Genomic DNA, 12,103 nt, shown 5'->3' on the forward strand with positions numbered 1-12,103 from the left:
TTCTATTTATGAAAAAAAACAAACAAAAAAAAAATAAATAAAAAAAAATTACTTGTCTATGGTAAACACTCCCTGGAAATAAATATATATATATATATATATATATCCACATGCATAGAGGTTTCAAATGACCGGGGCCGCATTAGAAATATGTGCCGCCTTGCAGGATTTATGAAGGACGTCTAATTAAGAGGCCACTCGGCCACAGAATGTGCATCAGATGACTTCAGGTCTCCAAGCAGAGAAAAGGTCTCCTTAAAGATTCTGGGAAATGGATCATCAGCGACATCACTAGGAGAGAAGACTTAAAACCAATTAACAGTAAAAAGGAAACCCGCAGCCGTCCCTCGCCCTGCCTTGCAGCTCCATCTAGGTACGAGTGCCGGTAATGTAAGCAGGGGGTTGAAATTTGCATCGCACCAAATCTCTACTCAAACTCTTTCACAAAAAAAAAAAAAATGAAAATATAGAATAGGCTGGTACTATGCATACATTGGATGTCAGGAGAGGTGGCCCACAAAGCTTACAATCCAATAAGGCCCTTCAGATGTTTCTAGCCCTTTATAACCATTACTGTGCTTGAAGGACATACACTGCTATAGGTTTTCTCCTCGACTCCCTTTTGTCATAAAGTAACACACACCATTCCATTGTGTTAGCCGTACGGTGACACCAGCTGGCGTGCCACCGGCTGCACCTCCACCGACGGTGTCCATCAAAAAGCGCAATACTACTTTTGGCAAAACAGTTGCTCCGGGCAGAGGGGGCAGAAGACAACTATGTTGCGAAACAATTACCGATAATTGTGTCTCACGCGATACATAGTGAACTTTCGTCACTTACGACACAATGTGAGCGTAAACTAAAGCGCTAATAACTGGAGAGATATCGCTAACCCTGGTCGTGAAACAGACACCGTCCTAGCTGCAACTCACCAAATTTAAAGACGCGGCCCCAACACATGTATAGAGCACTGCTTCATCCCGGGTGCTATTCTAAAAAAAACCAAAAACCCACAAGATCCAGAATCTTATCACCATGTTCTCTGTGTCTCACCTTCTAACAAACTCCTTGACCAAGCGGCTCAACTCATCCAGACTCTGGCGGCAGGTTTCCTCCGATAACATCTTTATAATAAGTTTCAACATAAAACACTTGTAATCCCCCGTGCAGGACCGCCCAACGTCTGCTTGGTTTGGGATCAGATCACTAAAGGAAGAGTTGACAGGAGAGTTTGCAAGAGAGCTGTGGCTTTTTATAATTATGACTCCCCACCAGACAGTTCGATCCGATATTACAATGTTGGTTCAAATAAAACAAGGAAAATATATGGTCCCATTTAGGCACAGCTCTCATGCACCCTACTGTACCATATACACTCACTGGCCACTTTATAAAGGTACACCTTGGACCCCTTTTGCATTTAGAACGGCCTTCTTCCTTTGTGGCACACTTTCTACAAGGTGCCGGAAACATTCCTCAGAGATTTTGGTCCGTATGGACATGATGGCATCACGCAGTTGCACAGATTTCTCGGCTGCACGTCCATGATGCGAATCTCCCGTCCCACCGCATCCCGAAGGTGCTCTACTGGATTGAGATCTGGTGACTGTGGAGGCCGTTGGGGTTCAGTGAACTCATTGTCATGTTCAAGAAACCAGTTTGAGATGATGTGAGCTTTGTGGCACGGTGCATTATCCTGCTGGAAGTAGCCATCAGAAGACTGGTACACCGTGGTCGTAAAGGGATGGACACGGTCAACAACAATACTCTGGTAGGCTGTTGCATTTAAGTGATGCTCAGGTGGTACTAAGGAGCCCAAAGAGTGCCAAGAAAACGTCCCTCCCCCACACACCATTACACCACCAGCCTGAACAGTTGATACAAGGCAGGATGGATCCATGCTTTCATGTTGTTTACACCAAATTCTGACCCTGCCATCTGAATGTCGTAGCTGGGATCGAGACTCATCAGACCAGGCAACGTTCTTCCAGTCTTCCATCGTCCAATTTTGGTGATTCTGTGTGAATTGTAACCTCTGTTTCCTGTTCTTAGCTGACAGGAGTGGCACCCGGTGGGGTCTTCCGCTGCTGTAGCCCACCTGCTTCAAGGTTTGACACGTTGTGCGTTCAGAGATGGTATTCTGCATACCTTGGTTGCAAGGAGGGGTTATTTGAGTCACTCTTGCCTTTCTGTCTTCTCGAGCCAGTCTGCCAATTCTCCTCTGACATCAACAAGGCATTTCCGTCACACAACTGCCGCTCACTGGATATTTTCTCTTTTTTGGACCATTCTCTGTGAACCCTAGAGATCGTTCTGCGTGAAAATCCCAGTAGATCAGCAGTTTCCGAAATACTCAGACCAGCTCGTCTGGCACCAACAACCAACATGCCACGTTCAAAGTCACTTAAATCCCCTTTCTTCCCCATTCTGATGCTCCGTTTGAACTTCAGCAAGTTGTCTTGACCGCGTCTACATTCCTAAATGCATTGAGTTGCTGCCATGCGATTGGCTGATTAGCTATTTGTGTTAACAAGCAATTGAACAAGTGCACCTAATAAAGTGGCCAGTGGGAAAAAAATAAATAAAATATATATAATAAATTGTATTGCTACGTACTAATATTGTATTAATGCACAGAACTCTGCACGGAATTCATAAGGTCAGATGTTTAATATAGGATTTGAAATACATGCCTTTAAGACATTACAAAACACAAGGGATCCGTAAGTAGGATTTTGCTGGTTTATTAGCGTACGGTTTGATCGGACCTCATTTAAATTGGGATAGGGCCTCGTCTGAAATATCTCAGGGCGACTGGAGTTATACGAATGGAGATTTTAAGCCTCGACTTGTCATTATTTAAAGATGGACTTAATTGAGTCACCTGCACTCAAGCAGGGATATCAGCCATAACATACTGGGAGCAAATGCACAACCTGGGAGTCTTCTATATGATCACCTGCCCCTTCACCCTGAGACCGGGGCAAAAACCCAGAGACTTAGGGGAAAAACCCTGAGAGTTACCAGGTATGCTCATAGGCACAGGTTAACTAATGGTTCTTATGGGACCCTACAATCCTTACTGGAGACCCCGGTCCTTACTAGAAGGATTGAGTCGCCGTAGACAGATCTACCCTGATATTACCCAACTGCACCATTAACCACCAGAACAAGTCCGGAGATCAAGTCACGCTTAAAATGTACCCTGCAAACAATGCCAATGAAGCTCAAGTTTAACTACATGCATGTGCAAAATACATAGAAATGTACACGGGACGGTGATGAGGAACAACCGAGGTTTGTGTTATGATACGTCGGGTTGCCGGGGAAATTCCTAGGAAAACAAAATAAAAAAAAATAAATGAATGAATAAATAAAGAATTAGGAAAAATGTAGAACATATCGTTCGAAAAGCTGCATTCAATACATTGCGAGTTTGTAGCAGTTTTAGTGTTTAGCAGAAAGCTTCATTCTGTAAATAATATCCACCTGCGTTATTCTATCTGTTGATGGATTGATAATAACATGAGAAAAGTTATTATCGCCGTGGCAACAGATCAAAGCGTGTCAGAGGAATATAGCACATACGCTTGCTGATACTTTCACAGTTATGTCTCGGCTTCCTCTGGAAGACAAATATTCTTTCTGCAAGTCTGGAGACCCCGAGTACAACGCAACGCGGGGCCCGATAACAGAGCGCAGAGCCCAAGCACGCGGAATACAGAGAGCAAACCGAGAGCGCCCGTCAACTAAACGAGGAATTATACGTTAACTGGCATCGATACTTGTTTTGAGGCAGCGATGCACAGAATTCCCGGTCTGCTTCCGGCTCTCTATTTAGCTTCCCTGACCTGGAGGGGAAAGTAACTGGAGAGCAGGAAGCAGACCAGGAATTCTGTGCATCGCTGCCTCAAAACAAGCAGTACAATGGATGTTCAATTGAGATTCCTGGAAACCAGGGCCACCATCAGAGGGGCTACAGCCAGTACCCAAGCATGGGGCCCTAGCAAGCCCCCAAGATCTGTCACGAGACCCTCGTTGGCCCTAGAAGGCTACTACCCAGGACGGGGCTTGGAGGCTTTGTGCCCCAGATGCCCGCTTTCTGTGAATGGTGCACTGTGGCTCCATTGCGGCCATGGGGCAGGCGGGCCCCTGTCTGAAGATTTCTGACAGCGGACCTGAACACTATGTTTTTGCACCAAAACGATTGACGTAAAAGCCCTGCGAGCTCCCAGAATACCCCCTGATGTCTGCATTCTACCCCTAACCGTTCACAAGGCCCTCACTCCAAAAAGTAATTGGGTTTTTCCTGAATTCACATTACACAAACGAAACTGTTATAAATTATACATTACACCGCGCGCTAGCACCAGCACGTTCAACTTACCCTCCTGAGGAGGCTCTCGCCCACACCAACATGGCCGCGTCCACTGGCGGCTCACACCGAGTTACCATCACTAAGCGAAGGGGAATCCACGTAGTAAAGCCCCGTGCACAACAATAAGCGAATCCGATTTGTGAGATCGTGTGCGTAATCAGCTTCTCCCTCCAATCAGCATTTTGGTCTTAAATTCATGCCACCCACATATCAGTCCAATGAGCGGAGTCTAAGGGCGGGATTACGTGAGTTGTGACGGATGCCCATTAGGGTCAAGAAGTTTGCGTTAAGTGCCTCAGGTTCAGAGTGAAGGTTCCGACATGAGTTGGTCTCTGTGCCGAGTGTCCGCAGCTCTCCTGCGCCAGACCGGGCCCGGCCGGGGGGCGCTGCTGCTGACAGGCTGCCGGTGGCAGAGTCAGGGCTCTGCGTCCTCAGAGCACCTGGAGAAGCTGGTGAAGAAGGACAAGGTGGTTGTGTTTATCAAGGGCACCCCGGCCCAGCCCATGTGCGGCTTCAGTAACGCGGTGGTGCAGATCCTCCGGATGCACGGGGTGGAGGAATATGCGGCCTATAATGTACTGGAAGACCAGGACCTCAGACAGGGTGAGATGGACTAGGGTCGGGGGTGTCTATGGACCGGTAGTGCATCAGCTGGTAGATTGTGCCAGGGGTATATTGGAGAGGAGCGGGGTAAATGGGCAGGGGGTGTATGAGCTGGCAGCATGTGTCAGGAGTATATTGGAGGGGATTGGGGTAAATGGGCAGGGGGTGTATGAGCTGGCAGTATGTGCCAGGGGTATATTGGAGGGGATCGGGGTAAATGGGCAGGGGGTGTATGAGCTGGCAGCATGTGCCAGGGGTATATTGGAGGGGGAGCAGGGTATATGGGCAGGGGGTGTATGAGCTGGCAGCATGTGCCAGGGGTACATTGGAGGGGATCAGGGTGTATGGGCAGGGGGGGTATAAGAGGTGGCAGGGGTACATTAGAGGGGATATCGTATATATGGACAGGGGGTATGTGCCAAAAGGTAGGAGACAGGTAAGCGGAGTAATGGTGTATATGGGCTATTATACAGCTTTAACCACTATAGCAATCGGACCGGATCGGTTCATTGCTGTTCCTCATGCTGGCTGCAATCGGACTGAGGACTGAATAAGGTTTTACATTTCTACAGAAGAAAATCATGCTGAGCAGAGCTTGTCTGCCATCAGATCCCTTTTCTATGATCCTGAATCCAAGAAGCTGCTGTCTGACAAAAAATGATGTTCTGAAGACGTTTAAAGTCGGTTACTGTCTGATATATAGTCCTGATATGTGTTCGGACCTTCTGTTTACGTGCAAACAGCGTTATTCTATATGTTTCTGTTCTGTAGAAGGTTATAGTATAGTGTAATAGTGTAAGCCCGCGTGATTATGTTTGGTTGTATTGGATGTACCGTAACGCCGGCCGGACACACAAGTGCCTGAGCGAGCCGAGTGACGGGCGGATTGCGCAACTTTGGCTTGTCTGCTGCATGAAGATTTGACAGCGATGGGCTGAACGTGACTTGGCATTTTCTGGCATCCAGGAACAGCAAACATGGAGTTGTGAGCTTCTGTGCCAGAATGCTGTGCTTTTAAACATAGCTTTATTGTCGCCCTACGTGTATCTGCCGGTACATGTCCTCTCCTTGCTTATTCTTAACCGGTTTTGTTCCAAAGCCGCAGGGCTCACGTTGCCTTTTGTTTATAGCCGCTCTGCCCATCTAGAAACCCGGCCCGACCTGCCCTTTTGTTCTGCATTCAGGATAGTTTTATGTTTATGCCATACAGGCTTAAACTACCGTTTCAGGTGGAGGGCTGTTCTGTGTATCCACCACCAACTCACTGCGTGTTCTGCTTTGCAGGGATTAAGAACTTCTCAAACTGGCCCACCATACCTCAGGTGTATCTGAATGGAGAGTTTGTCGGCGGATGCGACATCTTGCTGCAGATGCATCAGAACGGAGACCTGGTGGAAGAATTGAAGAAGCTGGGAATCCGATCGGCGTTACTTGACGCAGCACCGAGCCAAGAGAAGAAATAAAGCACAGAGCGTATTGTAAACCTATACTGAACTCTTGATGATGAAGACGACCATGCCTTCTGACACCACAAAAGTCTTGTATAATACGGTGAACTCTCGCGCAAGTAAAAGTCACTTGCTGAATACGTAATCTGTGGAATTTCGGAAATGTTAGCTTTTTTTTTTTTTCTTTTTTCCTGCTGGGGACTCGAAATACCAGTGTTGCTTATCTGTTGAAATGCCAGTGTTGCGCTGGAAGGGTTAAATTGGTGGTGCTTTCCAATGTCCTAGGCCTTTCTGGCAGTGAAAGGGTTAACCCTGTATAATAAGGCAACGACCACTGATCTGCAGCGATGCAAATATCACTCTAGAATATATTGTAAACAATAAATATATACATTTGTTATCATGTACACGTGTTCCTTTACTGTGTCCGGTGCGGGATATCCAACAAAGTATCGTGAAGGGGGTTTGCTGAGGGTCATGGGAGCTGTCGGTCGGCAGCAACAGGGAGGCCATAGACCGGAAAGCTGCACCGTTTATAGATTTTATTTCCTTTTTAAATATAGAAGAAACCAAACACAAAAGGACGAGAGACGCAACACGTCGTCAACGCAACAGCCTGGGTTCTTCCTCAAACTGTAGCCGGGGGCAGCCAGGAGGAAGAGCGGCTTTAATGCTGGAATATCTTATTTGTCGCCGGTTTTATTTTAAGGATGGGGACATAAACCTTTAAAAACATTCAGGTCATTAATAAACATGATTCTGGCTCAGATTTAAAAAGTGGTCTTATCCCCATAGCAACGATTGGAACGGACCAATCCACAAGAACGTTCTGTACTTTGGTAAAATAACTACTTTTTTTTTTTACATTTTATAATAGGATCCTAGTTTGTAAATAATCCCCTTTTTTTTTATATATATATATATATATTTTTTTTTTTTGAAAGAATACATTTCTTTTTAATGTGTATCAATATGGGCACTGTATGCGAGTTAACCCTTTAAGCTTATAGTTTGTGCATAGTGTAATAAGTAAAAGATGGGTGTAAGCGCACAGTTTAAGCAGGGTAAATCCAAAGGGAATGAAAGGAATATAGAATCTTTTGCTTAAATCTGAAGATCAGGATTAAACTATTTTAAGTGATGCTAGTCTTAAAAAATGTGGATTTCTGCTTTAATAGTTATATTTTGTGACTACCATTGCTCTCCAGCAGGGGGCAGCGCTGTGCTAGGAGCCTTCCTGCTTGGAAAGATGGGATCTGACTTTTCTTATAAAAAATCTCTTAAAATACTAAAATGATTCAATCCCTGCTTTAAGAATCTGATATCCATGAAGAGGTTCCCTCTCTCTGACCTGATACAAAGTCAACCTGCCATTCCAAAAGAAAACACTGTTACCCTTACTAAATTAACACAACAACCAACTGCTCACATTGAAAATATTTTTTGTTTTTTAAGGAAAACATCAACATTCATGCAGAACACATTTTCCCATCACAAAAGTGATGCATATTTTCCTGATATATCACTAATGCATGTTTTATCTTCAAGATTGTACAACGCTACGTAATTTGATGGCACGATATAAAACTAATAATAAGCTGACGAGCAGGACTCTCTCAACCAAATGTATCGGCTTGTCTTAGTCTGTCAATTCTCGTCCTGTCATACCCCTTGAATATCTGTATTGTAAGAAGAGTTTTGTATAGCTGGCGCTATATAAGTAAAAGATAATAATATTGGTTGATTTTACCATTTGTTAACTAGTGATGGTGACAAATAATGGTTATTACATATTTAATTCACGAGGTTTTTTTCCTCTGAGTTTTAGGATCTTTACCTTCGCTGTCCTGTTAAGATTGCCGTCACATGACCCAAATCCAATGTTTTACTGTTTACATTATATACCGGACGTAATCCATTTACAGATTAATACACTCCCCGTAGGAGAAGTAAGTAGCAATAGGGCAATCAGAAGAACAATGTAATTTAGAAACTGCAGAACACCGATACTCTCAAACCCAGCAATCATTCCGAGCTCCTGGAAAAGAGGGACTGGCCTTACTTAACAGTGGCACTTGGGTGGTATATTTTCAGTCCCATCTTCTCCTTGCCAGGAGGCTAGTATTCTCCTTGGCAACCAAATTTACTAAAAAAAATAGCCAGCATTAAGATCTGAAGAAAATGCAAATTGGACAAGTTTAATTTCTAAGCATAGGTTTCATTTGTTTACTAATTACATTCTTTCGCCTATTCAAGCAAAAGTGAGAAGTCTTTTCTTTTTTTTTTCACATAAATCATTATCAGCAAAATCGCCTTGTATGAAGTTTAGAAACTAAGGCCCTGCAGATTATCATCATTGCATATTTATGAATTTCGTGCAAAAAGATAATGAAAGGGAGTGTAGCAAACAAGAAGAGGTCTTAAGGCAAGAAAAAAAATGAATGAATAAAAGATGGTAAAAGTGTCCCCTTATGCCAAGAATATTAACGTTCTCTGTGAGTATATAAAAGACAGTATTCACTAAACAGCAGGCTACAAGTGAGATCAAGCATCTCTATTAAAAGGGAGCTTTTCCACTTTTTAACTTTTTTAACATCCAATTTATGAAAACTACAGATAATTTATTTTTGGGTTTCTTCTCCCAATCAATATAATTCTTATGAAGATATTAGCATATTGATTAATCTTCTGGCCTTAAAGTTCTCTGCCTTGGAGTGTGAGTAACTTGGGAAAAAGAGACAGAGAATCCAATGGGTTATTATTATTTTATTATTATTATTATTATGTTAATAAATACTGTTAATAGTAATACATGTTATTAATAATAAAATAACATTTATTATAATTATTTATTATTAATATTATTATTATTAATTCAGACTCACATATGCGAAAAGATCCTACTTTTATTATTAAATGGAACCTTTAAAAAAAGTTCCCATGTTGTTCATATGTTGCCACGGTTTCCACAGGACAAAAAGTGTATCTGCTTGGAAATGCTTAGTGGTCCACAGAAGAAAACGTTCCCCGCTAACCGTGGACGAGAGATTAACTGGTAGATCAAAAAGAACCAACGGTGATTTTAATCCACATGGAACCCGTTGTTCCACCCAGTGCAAAAGATGGAATGTTTGGGTCAAAGCAGTTATTGGAAAGGAATGATTCGGTTTCTACGCTGGAAACTTTTCATTATTGTGGGTTTTGTGGATCTGTAGACTAAATAGTCAGGGTTAAAACTATTTAGTGATTGGTGGAACATTGTCTTCTGTCCATGAACATCAGGCTGTTCTTCAAGAAACTCCATACACAAGGATGGTGGGACTGGACCCCAGTGAAGGCCAGTAGAGAACCCAACCGGGAACAAAGGCTAAGGGGCACAAGTCAACCAGGAATCGAAATTGATAACCTTTCCCTAAGAGCGTTATACAAGGTCCAACAATGACTCCATAAGCACTGGGTGATCTAACAATCCAACAATGGCTTTCAATCTGCAACATAAGGCTCGTGTAAAAGAATTGTCTTGGCAGAGGTTAACACAATTTAGTTTCCTGTAGAATAAAAGCCCATATTGAATTTCTATTCTTCTTTATAAATTAAGCTTTTTCTCATTTTTTTTCTCCATTTTTGCTATCAGCGAGGCACACAGAAGCTTTTTTTTCTTTTTGTGTCTGTAGGTATTCCAATATCATCTGCATAACACAAAGATTTATAATCAGGCCCGGAGCGGGGATTTCATTTGATTTCGACTCACTTTGGTAAGCAGGCAGAAGGGATCAGATTTGGATTATAGCATTTTTTTTATTTTCCAAAAAAAAAAAGACTTTAAAAGAAATGTATTTTTTTTTTTAATGTTGCGGGGCCCTATGCCCCATATCTCTTCTGTATAATACAAAGCCCGTTTACCTGGTCATTTTCTGCAATAAACTCATTCTAATTAAGTCTATTTCTTGCAATTTTATTAAACCCTCTCTTTATTCATATTATTTTTTGCTGTAATTATTCACCTTTATTGTGAGATATTAGAGGGAGATAACCTCGAAATTTAAATTCAATTAAAAAATAATAAGCAAATAACATATTTTGCATTATTTGTAGTAAAGAGTTTTTCTCCATCAGTTCATTGACCTTTAACACTTTTGGAACATATACAGCGGGGTGAGAACTTTCCAATTTAAAGGGAAGGTACAAAATCTGACTAATGGAAGTCTATGGAGGAACGGACTTAATTAGCATTGCCATAAAGCATCAGCTCAGTGTGGTGTCTGAGCCGGGAAAGTCACCCAAAATATCACATGACTGACAGCAACGGCAGCCTCCAGGTCTGCAGATAAAGGAAGCTTTTTGGCACAAAATGAGATAAAACACATTTTTTTCATGCTAAAACAACATATTTTTTCCATGGCACCAACCATTTAATGGAGAGGAATTATCATGCAAATCTTGAAAGCAGAACATTTGGATGGCTGCCCCCATAGAATAGCCCTATGGGTTGCCTGTTTAGTAGTTTATCAACACTATGACTAAGCCTAATGCCATATACTGTATGGAAAAAACTTAATATTTGGAAATTTAATGAATGAAACTGAAAAGTATAAGATAAAGTAAAATTAAAAATATCTACTTTAGGGAAATTCCCCAATGTGCTGCTTGTGGTCTGAAGCTATATTGGATTTAGAGCTGAGACTTTTGTAGGGTAAATGTATATGACTTTTTATACCCCCCCCCCCTGCTGAATGGTCCACCAGTTGCTTTTGCCTCCTTATGTTAAGAAATCATTTATCTTGGCTAATCCCATCTACACAGCAGTCTCCTCTAACACACCCTGTCTGCCACCGCCAGATAGGGATTTTAACACCGAACAGCAGCCTTTGGCGATAAGAAGAAGAAAAAATGTAAAAAAAAAAAAAAAACTTCGTGTGGTTGTGAATAAGAAAATTTCACGGAAGATCAGGCCCCATTCGGCCCCAGTCTAGTCTGCCCATTTTTCCTGCTGTAAAGACTCAAACCTTAATCAGTCCATAATCTCATTTTAGGTTCAGGAGCTAAATATCTATCCCTTACTGTATTAGTCTCTACCACCTCTGCTGGGAAGCTGTTCCACTTATCTACTAATACGGTACACTTAAGCCTATGACCCTCTAGTTTTAGATTATGCTCTAATATTTCTAATGAATGTAGACCCCTGTAGTATACCTGAGCCAGTTATAACCATAAGAAATAACCAAAGCACAGAAAGGCTAGCAACGCTTTTGAATCCCATTACGGCTTAATAAGTGCATAATATGTGCCAAAAAGATTAAATTCAGTTATTTTGATCTACTACTTATTTGTAAAATACTTCTTCATTCTTCCCAAACCTCGCATTTTACATGAATATATGTAAACATTTTTTATAATCCTGTACTAAATAAAAATGGCTTAAAAATGCAAATTCCAAGTAATTTATAGCATCCTAATTCTCAACCATAATTAGGTACAAAAATGGGTATATTCCTTTTGAAAATCAGCATATACCAAAATGCATTTAAAAAAAAAAAAAATGTTTTCATTGTTTTAAAGATCAAAACTCATGAACAGAAGGCATTGCCGGGACAATTAATAAATCCCAGTATAATGTCAATTCTAACTTCACAGAACGACTTGAGGGACTAAATAAGCTGTTTTTCATAAT

At 41.9% G+C, this 12,103-nt stretch overlaps 1 protein-coding gene and 1 non-coding gene across 2 annotated transcripts; one reads left to right on the forward strand and one right to left on the reverse strand.

Moving 5' to 3' along the window:
• Positions 1–3,437: 3,437 nt before the first annotated feature.
• LOC149275760 (small Cajal body-specific RNA 13) lies at positions 3,438–3,708 on the reverse strand. The gene has a single exon (XR_016279379.1).
• Positions 3,709–4,701: 993 nt separating this feature from the next.
• On the forward strand, positions 4,702–6,447 carry GLRX5 (glutaredoxin 5). The gene is made up of 2 exons (XM_089504350.1): positions 4,702–4,984; positions 6,269–6,447. The coding sequence occupies exons 1-2, from the start codon at positions 4,702–4,704 to the stop codon at positions 6,445–6,447; spliced, it is 462 nt and encodes a 153-aa protein (XP_089360476.1).
• Positions 6,448–12,103: the final 5,656 nt, after the last annotated feature.

This window comes from Sceloporus occidentalis, unplaced genomic scaffold (assembly GCF_023333645.1).
Source record: "Sceloporus occidentalis isolate IW3139 unplaced genomic scaffold, rSceOcc1.0.p SCAF_267, whole genome shotgun sequence".
NCBI classification, from domain to species: domain Eukaryota; kingdom Metazoa; phylum Chordata; class Lepidosauria; order Squamata; family Phrynosomatidae; genus Sceloporus; species Sceloporus occidentalis.

Excerpts from the sequence above, each read along its gene's own strand:
- GLRX5 (XM_089504350.1), top strand. The coding sequence starts at position 4,702 with ATGAGTTGGTCTCTGTGCCGAGTGTCCGCAGCTCTCCTGCGCCAGACC. Across the intron at positions 4,985-6,268 it reads AGACCAGGACCTCAGACAGG|GGATTAAGAACTTCTCAAAC; the intron begins GTGAGATGGACT and ends TCTGCTTTGCAG.